Source organism: Anguilla anguilla, chromosome 2 (assembly GCF_013347855.1).
Source record: "Anguilla anguilla isolate fAngAng1 chromosome 2, fAngAng1.pri, whole genome shotgun sequence".
In the NCBI taxonomy this organism is placed as follows: Eukaryota; Metazoa; Chordata; class Actinopteri; order Anguilliformes; family Anguillidae; genus Anguilla; species Anguilla anguilla.
Window position 1 is genome coordinate 71,781,095 of NC_049202.1, and position 14,126 is coordinate 71,795,220.

General features: G+C 43.4%; 3 protein-coding genes and 1 long non-coding RNA gene across 6 annotated transcripts in view; 2 read left to right on the forward strand and 2 right to left on the reverse strand.

The window, feature by feature from the left end:
• LOC118219654 (transmembrane protein 100-like) overlaps window positions 1-709 on the reverse strand; it is a 2,089-nt gene extending 1,380 nt beyond the window's left edge. The window contains exon 1 of one of the 2 annotated variants that reach the window (XM_035402993.1): window positions 572-709. The gene's annotated coding sequence lies outside the window, so the exon portion shown is untranslated. Of the gene's footprint in view, window positions 30-571 lie in introns of those variants that run through there. The other variant, XM_035402991.1, reaches the window with a different exon arrangement.
• LOC118219617 (cytochrome P450 2K1-like) overlaps window positions 1-14,126 on the reverse strand; it is a 607,214-nt gene that overhangs the window by 68,846 nt on the left and 524,242 nt on the right. The window lies entirely within an intron of this gene.
• LOC118219682 lies at window positions 1,811-2,748 on the forward strand. The gene is made up of 2 exons (XR_004763818.1): window positions 1,811-2,057; window positions 2,291-2,748. It is a non-coding gene; the product is annotated as an uncharacterized LOC118219682 (long non-coding RNA).
• Window positions 7,849-13,624, forward strand: LOC118219635. The gene is made up of 6 exons (XM_035402964.1): window positions 7,849-7,923; window positions 8,759-8,812; window positions 9,270-9,611; window positions 11,099-11,443; window positions 12,846-12,961; window positions 13,284-13,624. Exons 2-6 carry the CDS (start codon window positions 8,776-8,778, stop codon window positions 13,386-13,388), a joined length of 945 nt encoding a protein of 314 aa, XP_035258855.1. The 5' UTR covers window positions 7,849-7,923; window positions 8,759-8,775; the 3' UTR covers window positions 13,389-13,624.

The following is a 14,126-nucleotide window of genomic DNA, read 5'->3' on the forward strand; positions in this document are numbered from 1 at the left end:
GCTAGCTGTGTGTTGTTCTGCCAGTGCCGTTGTCAGATAATTTAAGCATCTGAAGGCAGGGGAGGAGCCAGGGAGAGGTGGGTGGGCGGGCCAAGGCACCTGATTGGCCAGTGTTGGAGAATGACGTCAAAGGCATTGGGACGTGGAAAGGGAGATGGCAGAAAAGAGGCTGGGTTCTCTCTCTCTCTCTCTCTCTCTCGCTCCCTCTCTCTCCATGCTTCCCTCGCTCTCTTCCTCTCTCCCAGTATCTCCATGCATCTCTCTGTTTCTGTCTTCTCTTGTCCCCCTCTCTATGCACAATTATGCACGTATCGCATTTTATTTCAAACGGCGTCTTGTTGATTGTGGAATTATGATAGACGTAGCAGCACCGGTATCAATTACCATTGCTCTTTCGTCCCCTCTTTTCATCAGTATTTATTTCTCACTCTATCTAATTCAAACACAGATTCAGATCTGCTGCACTGGCACACGACCACGCATCGGCATGGTATCGCCAAAGCCGCTGTTTACGTGGAAAAATATGCAGGCAAAAAGTAACGATGAAATCAGCTGCTCTGGAAATACTCACATGAATTTGTTAATTATTAGCATTGAACATCGTTGTTAGCGTAACGACTGTGTCCTTCTGTTTCCATCGTCCTGTGGTCCCCTGCTGTGGCTCCCTGGAATAATTTTGTGCTTTGAAGGCAACACAAGTCTACTGATGAAATACACTATTTAGAATTTATATTAATATTAAAAGAACCCAACCCCCCCCCCCCCCCCCCACCCCCCATGCCACCCGACACTCTGTACCACACAAAGGAAAAACGATGTGACCAAATTGCTTTTTTAAAATGATCACAATAGACCCCAAACCTCTGCTGGTCCTTTTTTTTCTCTCCTCCTGTCAGCATGGAGCTCGACATGGTTACAACAACCCCCCCCCCCCCCCGGCCCCCCAACTCCAGGATTACACTGCCCCCCTCCTCACCCCGTCAGTGCCAGCCCCCTGCTCCCTTATTCACTGACAGCCACTTGACCTCCACTTCATATCTGTGTTCCTGCCTACCTACAAACACACACACACACATACCCCCCCCCCACACACACGCACACACATGCACATACACACCCCCCGCACACACCCACATACCCCCCCCACACACACATGCACGTTCATACCCCCCCCACACACACACATAAACACACACACACCCACATACCCACCCCCACACGCACACACATACCCCACCACACACACTCATATACTCCCCCCACACACACTCACCCACATACCCCCCACACACACACGCACACACATACCCCCCCACCCCCACATACTCCCCCCACACACACCCCCCCACACACACCCGCATACCCCCCTCCTCACATACACACATTTACCCACACACATTTACTCATACGCATACACACATAATCGCATTTACTTGAACACATATAAACATACACATTCACAAACACACATATACTCCCAGAACAATATATGCACACACAAAAACACATCCACACAACATATGCGCACACACAAACAAATCCACTCAATATATGCACACACAAATGCATATACACAGGCATATGCACACACACACACACACACACACACACACTCTGTCCCTCACACACATTCAAACACACACACACAGGCAGCGCTGAGAGAGGGGAGTTACCACTGGTTCAGGAAGGAGGGGCCTCTGACAATGTCATCGACGATGTCATCCATTCATGAAGCTCGCGCGCGTGCAGACGTGCCCGCCTCCCTCCCTCCCTCCCCGTGGGGCAGAGGGCTGCGCGCCTCTCTCAGACCTTCAGTCCAGCGCAGATCAAACGGCGCGGTGGACCGGACGGCCACGCCGCTACAGAGCAGCAGAGCCGTCTGCCCGACGTGTCACAACAACAACAAAAAAAAGGCATGAAACTATTCTAACCCTAAAACAAAAATTCTTGTCTAGGAATCACTGCAGTTTTGTTGAGCTCGGTTGAGATGAACCTCTAAGCCATGAAAGTGTTTGCACAGCATAAAAACGGTATACCGTATACAACATATTTAGGAGGTAGGTTTCTGTTCCCTCCTGCTACTCAGATAAGAAAACCTGCCCAATTTGGCCAGATGGTGGTGCTGCTTATTATTAATATTCCATCTGGCAGTTTCGTTTGACGATTTAAAATAATCAGCCTGAAGAGATTGCTCTGTGTTTATTTTAGCAGATGACCTTCTTTGCAGATGACTCATAGGTCTTTTTTTTTTTAACTAATCTTCTCTTTGTTCTGCTGGGTGTTTTCACAGAAGCCATTCTGCTGGAGTAAATTGTTCAGGGATGAAATGGCATCACAAGTTCAAAGAGTGCTCACATCTACTGCGATCGCACGGGCGAGGAACAGACAGATAGACCTGTCGTGTTCCAGCAATGATAGCCTTTAGTCACGAGGGGTCACCTGGACCTTTTTCGACGGATAAGAGAGCTAGAAACGGTGCCTCTTCAACTGCAAAGCAAAAGAAAACGCTAGATTTTGGGAGCAACAGCTGCATGTCGCTACTTTGGAGAAATGGTACGTTCGTTGAAAAAGAGGCCCATGTAGGGTCCACCTTTTTTGATGAATTCCAGTGAGCTTGTTGTTGTGGCAACAGGTTTCGACTGGCTGCTAACGCCCGGCGCTCCAGAGGAATGTACGGCCAGTTTCACACATGGTAGGCCCAACCTGTGAAAAACCCAGCAAAAAAATAAAATAAACTGTGCACGAAAACCATTCGATGACCTTTGTCTCTACCTCGCATTCTCTGCATTGTGTAAAGCAGGGATACTCAAATACTGGCCCTCGAATCTAAATCTGGCCCTGGTTTACCTTCCTCCAAGGTAATTAAGTGAACAGTTAGTAGTACATTACATTACATTTATTTGGCAGACGCTTTTATCCAAAGCGACGTACAAAAAGTGCATTTCATGGTCATAGACAACTACCAAACACAGGTTCAGTAAGATACAATACTTATTTTGTACAGCTATTTCTAGGCAAGAACACAGTTTAGTTCACACAGTGAACACTATTCAGACCTAACCTCTGCAAAGCCAACTAGGCAGAAGAATAAGCTACAGTATTAGGACAAATACAAATTACCAAAAAGTTCTGGGATGGGGCAACATGTAACAAGTGTCATGAAAGGGGAAAGAGTGAAATATACAGCGTGGTGGTGGTCAGTCTAGGTAGAGTCTGAAGAGATGAGTCTTCAGGCCACGGCGGAAGATGGGTAGTGAGGGGGAGGTTCGGAGAGGGACAGGGAGTTCGTTCCACCACTGGGGAGCTAGGGTGGAGAAGCTCTGTGATCCCTTTGGTCGGGTGGGAGGGGTTACAAGGCGCCCTGCTGCCGCAGAGCGGAGTGGTTGAGCAGGGACATAGGATCGAATCATGTCCTGCAAGTAGATGGGGGCTGTCCTGTTGGCTGCAGTGTAGGCAAGGGTCAGGGCTTTGAACCCGATCCTGGCAGCAACCGGTAGCCAGTGGAGTGATTGCAGCATGATTGGCCAGACTATTCACACCTGACTCCCAGGCAAAGGGAGGGCGGATAGGCAGCAGTTCTCACGCACAAGGTCTGCGATTTTAGAAGTGAAAAGTTTTGCAAGCCTTTTTAATGTATTTTTTATTAACTGTTCCACCAATCCAACCACATGGTGGTGCTATACAGATAAAAAAAACATTTAAAATTAAAAAAAAAAAATTCACAAGAAGATTCGGTTCCCTTGCTGAGATTGCAAACTTGCTACAATGAGCAAAAGCCTTCATTAACAACACAGGCTGAATCTTACGAAGCTCGATATTGTGCTTGAGGGTGTCACCCAACAATGCATTACCAAATCTGGTGGCGACTGGCCACTTGGTGGAGCTATAACAGTCAGTTAAAATTGCAATTATTAAATAATCATTGCTCCTGGACTGTCTGACCTAGATACTTGAAAACAATGTCAGGAGACGTCCCTTCTAACAAATAACCAATTTGCCTCAAGGGTTTATTATAGTGTCAGGACCAGAGTTGTGCACCTTAGTTGACAGCACTTTAGTTTGAAAGTGCTGACATCTTTAAAAGCCTGCTTTGGTTATTTTTTCAGCGTCCGTTCTCGTGAACTTGGTCCTTACATACATTCCAGAAGGTGCTCACGTATATATTACATTACATTACAGGCATTTAGCAGACGCTCTTATCCAGAGCGACGTACAACAAGTGCATTAGTTCAAGGTGCAGAGGTGCAAAAGAAACACACTAGAGTGAAGTAAAGATCGTAGTGCCAGAAATGCCCATGTAGATCAGGACTCCAACCCTGTAGGGCAACCTGTTCAGCAAACAAACAAACAATCCTGCCAAGTACAAACTAGCACTGAAATCACATTTGCCTAATCAGAATCAGACAAAAACAATCCTGCCAAATAAAAACTAACGTGATCGTATTAGCCTAACTAGGTACATTGAGCTAAACTATAGGCTAGGGAGGGGTGGGGAGAGGTGCAGCCTGAAGAGATGAGTCTTTACTCTGCGTTTGAATTTAGTCAGATTCTCTGCTGTTCTGACCGCCACGGGGAGGTCATTCCACCAGCGAGGGGCCAGGACAGACAGCAGACGTGAGCGGGAAGTACAGACACGATATGCAAAACTTTTAACCTTTTAATCATCTCGCTTTCTCTTTCAAAGTCTGACTTGGATGCAGTTCAATTTAGTTTATCTGTTAACAGGATTAAGCGAGTGCCTCTATCTCAGCCAGGGATGAACTCGAACTATGAACCAAGCCTTTGGTTTTGGGTGGGGATTTTAAAAACGAATGGAACAATTGATATATTGGGCTTATGGTGAATGTGTGGAACAGGGCTACTCAAATCCAGGTCTTTCGGGCTGCAGTGTACATATTTGCTCCGACCATCGACTATCCCACTAGATTTTTACTAATTTGCTCCTTGATTCAGAAAGTGAGTACATTTGGTATATCGTGTTTGAATTAGGGCCCTGGCCTAATATTGAGCAGAGTTGTTGAGTACGCAGTATTCATTGGGCAAACTTTTCTCTGAATGTGCCGTACAAAAAAATCCCAGGATAATATACTTATTTCCGGGTATTTGCAGTGTATATTTGTCCAATGACCATTTTTTGTCCTATGAACATGACGTGCAGCTTCGCTGATGTTTTCCTTCAATAACAGCCACATGGGAACATAGCCGCACAAGGGAGAAGGCTCTTACAACTATTCCACAGTACGTCGGAAAATAGTATGGAGGATGTTTTTTGCATACTGCCCATTGCTTACCAAAACATTAACACTAAACAGTACGCAGTATGCGTCACGGTACGGGTAGGGGGGACCCAAACGCAGAGGGAAAAAAAAAAAACCACAAACTCAAAAGGGAAAATTAACAAAGACTTTACTAACGACAGGCAAACAAGTAGGGAACAGAGAAGGCCACGAAGGGCAAAAACAAAAAATATCTAATGAAACAGGAACTCAAAAACACAGGCAGGGCAGAGTACAAGTAAGTCAAACAAACACAAACAGGTCACAAACACAGGCAGGTACATAGGGTCGGCGCAAACATACGTAGGAAACAAACACAGGAACAAAGGAAATGCAGAAACTCCAAAAAAAACACTAGAAAACCAAGACATGAACACAGGAACAAAGGAAATGCAGAAACTCCAAAAAAAACACTAGAAAACCAAGACATGGGCAGGAACACATGGGGCAGAGGCCTACGCACAAACAATCTGACATAACCACAAAGATCCAGCGCCTGAGTCAAGGGAGGGGGAAACTTAAATAGAACAGACACTGACGAGACACAGGAGGGCACCATGAACAATCAGGCCACAGAGAGGGAAGAGAAAACGAGACAATCAAGAACCAATAATGAGACAATTGAAAACAATCATACAATTAACACAGGGGGAGCAGGACACAAAACAGAAGTGCCGCCATCTGGCGGCCCAACAGGGGAAACGCAGACAGGAACACAGGACCATGACAGTATGCGTACTAGACAGTACATATTCTGAGGACACAGTCGTTAGGAGGCTGCCATGTTGATTTTGAAGAGCTCATTCTGTTCTCGCTGTCGTCTTGACAACATACATACATGACAAGGAAGAGAGCCTGAAATGATGAAGTGTCAGGCCAAAATAGATGATTAAAAATAGAGCCATAACACTTTCAAAAGAAATGTGCTCAAAGATGTACCTAAATATATTTCACATTGTGCATTGTACGAAGAAATTTGTCTCAAACCAACAGACCACAGGTGTTATAAACATACATGCATTTCTTTAGATTACTAATAATTTCAAATTCACTCTTTTATCACTAATATGCAGTATAAACTTCTTATTCAATTTGGTTGTGCCATTGTAGTGCTGCTGAAAAAAAATCTTGAAGAAGTCAGTCGATTCATGAAGTATTGGACCAGTGCCCAAAACATCTGTAAAGCACTAAGAGACCTCCGCCTTTCGCGAAAGGCACAAAAACAGATCAAACTGAATTGAATGAAATTGATTGAAATTCATTTCTTGAATTTCAAAAACATTTCCTGAATTGGCTGCATTGAAGTCGAACTGACTCCCAAACGAGGGGAAATGAAAATGCTGGTTAAAGAGCTGTTGTTAGCAGATCACAGCATATCGTTCGTCTACATTCTCAAACAATGCAGCTATTGCTTTACTCACTCTAGCGTCAGGATACAGGTGTACTGTCACAATAGTGTGGCTCCTGTCGCAATAGTGTGGCCTGTGTCACAATAGTGTGGCTCCTGTCCCAATAGTGTGGCTTGTGTTACAATAGTGTGGGTTCCTGTTGCAATATTGTGGCTTGTGTCACAATAGTGTGGCTCCTGTCCAGGTAATGTGGCTTGTGACACAAGTGTGGCTGCTGTCCCGGTAGTGTGGCTTGTGTCACAATAGTGCAGGTTCCTGTTGCAATATTGTGGCTTGTATCACAATAGTGTGGCTCCTATCCTGATAGTTGATAGCTGAGTTTTCTGTCTGTATACTGAACACAGGAGCTGTGACTGATGCACTGGTTTCCTAAGGAATATCTCCACAAATCTAGGTCAAATTTCCAGAGCATTCGTGCTCATTATGAAACTAGTTATTCTTTTCAGTCAAAACTTATTCATGCAAACCCGAAGGCACTCGGGCATAATATTTTGGACAAATGGCTTCACAGGAGTTTCTGATTAGTCAGGTATGCTCAGTTTCTTGCTTAGTGCTGGTATGGATTTCATAAATAACTTGCATAAGCTGCTATTTAAGATATAATGTCATTGTAAGATCATTTTTTAGATGAGGCCCCAGGTGTAGGGTAACGCATAGCTATCTTATCTGTGGTAGCTCCTCATTTATAATGGTTGCATCTGTGAACAGCATTATCAAGCGTAGCAGCCTGAGGTCATGGATATATGTTGCCATTGCATTGTTCAGGAACTGAGTTTCATCTGTTGACATTAGATAAGACAAGATGAACAAATTTCCATGGCTTCCCACAGGGCAGTACCATGCACGCGCACTACAGCCCTGTTCAGACGAGATTCGTTTTCCAAGGGAGCGAAGGTAATTTAAATTTTTTTTACAGCGCTATTCAGCTACTACACACATGTTCCTCGAAGGCAGACATCTCTTCGACTCAGGTAGATGTATTTGCATTTGATTCGTGGAGTTTTTGGCTGAAGTTTTACATATTTCCAGAGCGCTGTTTGGTGGTGAGAAAATAACAGTGTGCGTGTGTGTGTGTGTGTGTGTGCTCATGTATATCAAATAGGTGACCTTAAAATATTGTATTATTGATGCTTCAGTCAAATTATCCAGTCCAGGACATATTTATTTAACAGAACCCGTGAGAGAGAAATGAGAACTCCAGGTGGACAGACACAGAGAAACTTCATCAGACTAACCTGGTGAGGTCATTTAGAACGTCTTGGTTTAGCCGTAGTGTTGCTTCATTGCCGTTGTTTTCTGGGAGGATAGATAAAATGTAAAATTATGTTTTTTAAATGTTTTTTTTGTGGCAACAATCATTCAAGTATATTCTTTGAATTTTCAATAATACATTTTTTTTTTGAAAATACATTTTTGTATAATCATAATAATAATTATTATTACAAGAATAAATAACTGGGTATATAGAATAAACAAATTAAGTTGTAAACTATGTTGAATAATTTACATTTCTAATAGAACCAAATGTGTATTTGTGGATTGGAATATATCATATGATTTGCTTTTTTAAAAAAAAAATCAAGTCTGCACTTTTTGGACCTGCACCTTGTCCTGAATGTGGAGAAAACAAAATGTCTTTTTTTGCAAGTGGAGCAGTATCTTGCTGTAAATACCTTATGATCCGGCTTGACGATAAGCTTAGTTTTAAATGACTTGTGGATAAACTTGTTAAGAAATTGAAAATAAAGTTAAGCTTCTGTTTTAGGAATAAGCCTAGCTGTAGTTTCAAGAGATGCACTATTTACACATGCTTCCTGTACTACCTTACCTGCATTCGATACAAACTGCATTTTTGCAGGTGGTGGTTTAGTATAATGGTTTGAGAACTGGGCTAGTGACCTGAAAGTTGGTAGTTAGCTTTCTGGGGTGACAATGCTATTGTACACATAAGCATTTGCTTAAGTTATGAAACCACACATAGAAGACCTTCAGAGCATTTATAACTATGTAAATATGATATTTAAATTATGATGCGTGTACAGTATTTAAATCTTTGTTTCTGCGTCTGTGTAGGTCAACTCTGTGCAGTGATGAAGCAAAGCGTGGTTCTGCTTCTGATCATTTCAGGTCAGCTGTTGCACCAGAAAATACAGGGAGACTGTGAGTGTGTGTGTGTGTGTGTGGCTATGAGTATGTGTGTGTGTGTGTGTGTTTGTTTGTGGGTGAGTATGTTTGTAAGCTGCCCATGCAACAACATGAAAAAATACAACCTTTTGATTTTCTTACTTTTTTCAAGTAATATTGTATTCGTGTGTATATTTGCACCTGTCTGTGTGTACACGCACTCGTCTGCATTTGCATGTGCATGTATGTGTGTGCATGTACGTATGTGCGTGGGTATGTGTGCATGTATGTGTGTTTGCCTATGTGCATGTGTGTGTGTATGTGAGCGTGTGCGTGTATGCGTGCATGCGAGTTTGCCTATGTGCATGTGTGTGTGTGTGTGTGTGTGCGTGTGTGCGTGTGTGCGTATGTGTGCATGCGAGTTTGCCTATGTGTATGTGTGTGTGTGTGTATTCCACAGGACTTGGCATGCCCTGTTCCTGCCTCTCTCGTCAGTTTCACTTTGTGAACACACGAAAGAACTGGACTGAAGCGCGGAGCTACTGCAGAGAAAAATACACTGATCTGGCAGCCATAGGCAGCCAGGAGGAACTGGAGGCTCTGATGAAAACAGCCAATGTGTCTGCTGATATGATCTGGGTAACATTCTATGACAAAACAAAGTACTGCCAGATGTGTCTGACAAACAAATGGTTCAACAGGATGAAACTGGACAATGTGACGAGATATAAAGCCCCATTATGGCGCGAATCTTGCTTCCAAGATCATTGCAGCAATGTAGCTTCCTTCATCTGCTACAACGGTGAGCCCTTCCTGTGTTTTTTTCTCATAACGGCCAGCAGTGCCGTTTGAATCAGAGATAAACTTTCATAAGGCTGTCACTGATTACTTGAATGTTTTTCAAAAAAATGTACAAATACAATTATTAAGGCCAAATTACAATAGAAGTTTCATAGCAGATCAGATTCATTGCAAATGAACTGAAATAGATACGCTAACATAAAGACTGACAGTGAACAGCCAGCGCCAAGTAGCCATTGCAGGCTAAACAAGTAAATGGCTGACATATTTTTCTTTTGGCAATCATTCTCAGGGAACTTTGTGTTTAAGCTAAAATAAAGAAAATAAATAAATTGTCAATATAAAATAACAAAAACAAGCGTAGTTGGTCCTAGTTGGTCCAAAACGGCCCTAGTTGGTGAGTAGCTATTGGTTTCCTTTGGCTCTGAGTTCTATGTTTGTGGGAGCCCAAGAGTATACTGCAAATCCCACAATGCACTTCTTCATGCTAGTGATTAATAATTTAGATTAATGTGCAGTCACTTTAAACTAATCGAGACTAAACAGACATTTTTATTGTTCGTATGGCTACAAGCCCTGGATTTCAGACAAAACAGTTTCAGAACCATGCGCCACAAAGTACTTGGCAGCTCCTGCACTCAACAACAGAGGACACGACACAGAGCATTGCCTGATATTCGGGGGTGATACAAAAAAAAAACCCCACAGCTGCCCAAGCATGAGCCTGGCACGTCTCCGAGTCCTTAAAATTGAGCGCAGCCTAAAACCTGGCGGTTCTGATCGGGTCCCGTCAGGCTCGGGTCGGGCTTGAGAGCTGTAACTCAGGCTCCCGGATTTGCCCAACCTGCATATATTTGGGCTGTGGGAGGCAACCCACAGGGGCACGTGGAGAACACGCAAACTCCACACAGAAAGGCCCTGGCCGAGATTCCAACCTGGGACCTTCTTGCTGAGGCGACAGAGCTACCCACTGCACCACCGTGCCACCCGTAAAAAGGACAATTGTTTTGTTGAATAAAACATTTAAAATTCTATTATTGGAAATTCCGAACATGTTTCTGTTATAGAAGGAAAAAAAAAGAAAGAAATTGCATCATATGTAGCTTGTGCATTTTTCTGCGTGCTCCTGAATTTTCCAGATCAGGAAGTTCTCTGCAGATCTGGAAATGAGGAGAGATTCCTCCCTGCTCATTGGAGGAAGAACGGGAAATGATGAGAGATTCCTCCCTGCTCATTGGAGGAAGAAAGTGACACTGAAAACATTAGTGTGCAATTCAACAACATGCAGAGCCTGGTGTTATATTAACATTTACAGAGTTTATACTAGTCCAAGTGGGACCAAATGTTTGTTTACCAAAGCTATTTAACTGTGACCGTTAACTGAGCATGCAACACAGACTACTGTACTGAAGACTGCAGAGATCAGCAGAGATTCTGTTTGACATTCCTTTTAATTCCATTAAATTTTTCTTCTTCCTGTCCCTCCAGACAACCTGGTCCTGGTTGGAGAGAATAAGACTTGGGATGAGGCCCAGAGGTACTGCAGGCAGCACTATGGGGACCTGGTCTGCCCTTCCACGGGGCTGCTGCAGCGCTGGGTGAAGAGGAGGACTCAGAAAGCCTCCACTGCTCACGTGTGGCTGGGTCTGTGGTACTCCTGTGCCCCTCCCCAATGGCTCTGGGTCAACGGGGATGCCTACGGGTACCAGAATTGGGGCCCAGGGAACGACATCCGGGAGTATGGCCGCAGGGGGGCGGTAGAATCTGGGGCAGGGCGCTGGGTCAGCCTGCCGAAAACCGAGAGGCTGAACTTCATATGCAGCAAATGTGAAGGTGAGTCTGGGGCAAAACAAGAAGTAGTGGGGGGGTTAGGACCCAAACGCAGAGTGAGGGGAAAAAACTCAAACCTCCAAACGGTAAGAAACAAAGACTTTACTTAACAAGAAACAGAACAAACAAATCCGGAACAAAAGGGAACAAAAGGCCTCACAGGGCAACTCTTAAAAAACACAAAGTAAATTTTCAAAACTCAGGAAACAAAGAAAATCCAAAAATCCAAAAGCACGTGAAAATGGAACGTGGGCAAAAACACAGGAAGCTACTCTCAGGAGGAAACACGCGGGACAGAAACACAATCAGAGGCACACACAAACAAAACAAGGATCCAGCACCTGAGTCAAGGAGAAGGTAACTTAAATAGATATGACACAGGAGGGCACAATGAACAATCAGGCCACAGAGAGGGAAGGGAAAACGAGACAACCCAAAAACAATAATAGAATAATTGAAAACAATAATACAATTAGACAGGGTAAAAGGACAGAACTAAAAACTGAAGTGTCGCCATCTGGTGGCCCAAAAAGGGAAAAGGACACAGACCACAGAACCATGACACAAAGACAACACCCCCAAACCGCCCCAAAGACAACACCCCCAAACTGCCCCAAAGACAACACCCCCAAACTGCCCCAAAGACAACACCCCCAAACCGCCCCAAAGACAATACCCCTAAACTGCCCCAAAGACCCCACCCCCAAACTGCCCCAAAGACAATACTACAAAACTTTCCCGAAGACAACATCCCCAAGCCACCCCTAAGACAACACCCCCAAACCGCCCAAAAGACAACACCCCCAAACTGCCAAAAGACAACACCACAAAGCTGCACACCAGAGTTTATTTACAGCCACACTCTCATGCACATGTGTACACTCTCAAAACAGATGTGTTGAAAACACATAATGCCTTTTAGCCGACCTCCATGTCTGGCAACAGTTGGGCGGCAGTGTAGTATAATGCGTAAGAGGTTGGTCTTGTCACCTAATGGGTGCAGGTTCGATTCCCTGGTAGGACACTGCTGATGTACCCTTGGGCAAGGTATTTAACCAGCATTACTTCCGTATATATCCAGCTGTATAATTTGGATATGAGGTAAATGCTATGTAAAAAGTTGTGTAAGTCACTCTGGATAAGAGCGTCTGCTAAATGCCTGTAATGTAGTGTAGTTAAGGACAACACATTTTGTGTTACTTTCAACATAGTCTTAAAATGTCTCCCTTTGGAATATGTTAATTACGTATTTGTAACACAAAAGCAGAAACTGACAAAATGTGTTGAAACGAATTAGTAACTAAGTAATAACACAAAACGTGCCTTGGAAATGAACACATCCTATTTATTTTATGTGTTTTATAATTTAAATGATGTTATTATGTTATGTTATTATATGTTTTAGGGGATGGTCGGCGCAACTCCGCAGGGAGACAGAGGCTGGTACTACGAGTGAAGCTGAACATATCGACGTCTGTCAATATGGCTGATCCAACAGCTGGGGAAGCCATTTTACAGCAGGTGAGTGAGAGAGAGAGAGAGAGAGAGAGAGAGAGAGAGAGAGAGAGAGAGAGTACAATATGTTAAAGATTTTAAAGACTTTCCGTGTCTCATTTGTGGGAAGCCATCGATGACAAAACATCTTAAAATATGGTCTTATCACAGTTATTTTGGGCCTGTTGTCACAGCAACACGTGCCATGTTAACACTGCATTATTGCTCGCCTCAACACGCTCAAAAGAACCTCAGCCAGCAGCCAAGCGGGAATTGTGTGTAGATTAGCATGTTGCATAAAGCTGGTGTTCGCCATCATTGAGTCTCTGTGTTTGCGCTCCTTTCTGAGATGAAAATGCAACTGGCCAATGATGGGATTACCAGAGTTGAGCTGACGTGGAGAAAGCAGAAGGATGGAGAGATATTCCACCTGAAGGATTACATACGCCCTTGATTGCCCAACTTGTCTCTTTTACAGAATTAACGTCCTCTAACGTGTGTGGTAGTAACAGCACGATATGTGTGGTATCTCAACATGATATTTTGGTGATATCTTGGAATTTAATTGACATCTCTGTCAAATTATCTAATCATAACCATCCCTGATCTTATTGTTTTCTGTAGGCTGTAATACATATTATACTTGTATTCTACTGCTTTGCTATTTAAAAACAAATAAAATAAAATTATGGCCACCACCTTTCAAATATCTCATTAATTCAAGTTGTTTCCTGTCTTTGAATCTTTTCATACTCACGTCATTAAAAACAATTATCACTACTAGCTCGATAGGTTAAGTTAAGATGGATATTTATGAAGGTTCATTCTCATTCACCTGGAGGTAATTGCTCCCTGTTATTGTTATTACATTACATTACAGGCATTTAGGAGACGCTCTTATCCAGAGCGACTTACACAACTTTTTACATAGCACTTTACATTGTATCCATTTATACAGCTGGATATATACTGAAGCAATGCAGGTTAAGTACCTTGCTCAAGGGTACAACGGCAGTGTCCTTACCCGGGAATCGAACCTACGACCTTTCAGTTACAAGCGCAGTTCCTTACCCACTGTGCCACACTCCATCCTATGATTTGGGAAATGGAGATGTGTTAATCTGAAAGATGGAATTAAATCAGTGTGAATATTTACTCCAGTGTTGAGAGCAATGGATACATTTTTTAAGCA

Coding starts and splice junctions, on each gene's coding strand:
- LOC118219635 (XM_035402964.1), top strand. CDS start 8,776: ATGAAGCAAAGCGTGGTTCTGCTTCTGATCATTTCAG. Junction 8,813..9,269: donor TCTGCTTCTGATCATTTCAG/GTCAGCTGTTGC, acceptor TGTATTCCACAG/GACTTGGCATGCCCTGTTCC. Junction 9,612..11,098: donor TTCCTTCATCTGCTACAACG/GTGAGCCCTTCC, acceptor CTGTCCCTCCAG/ACAACCTGGTCCTGGTTGGA.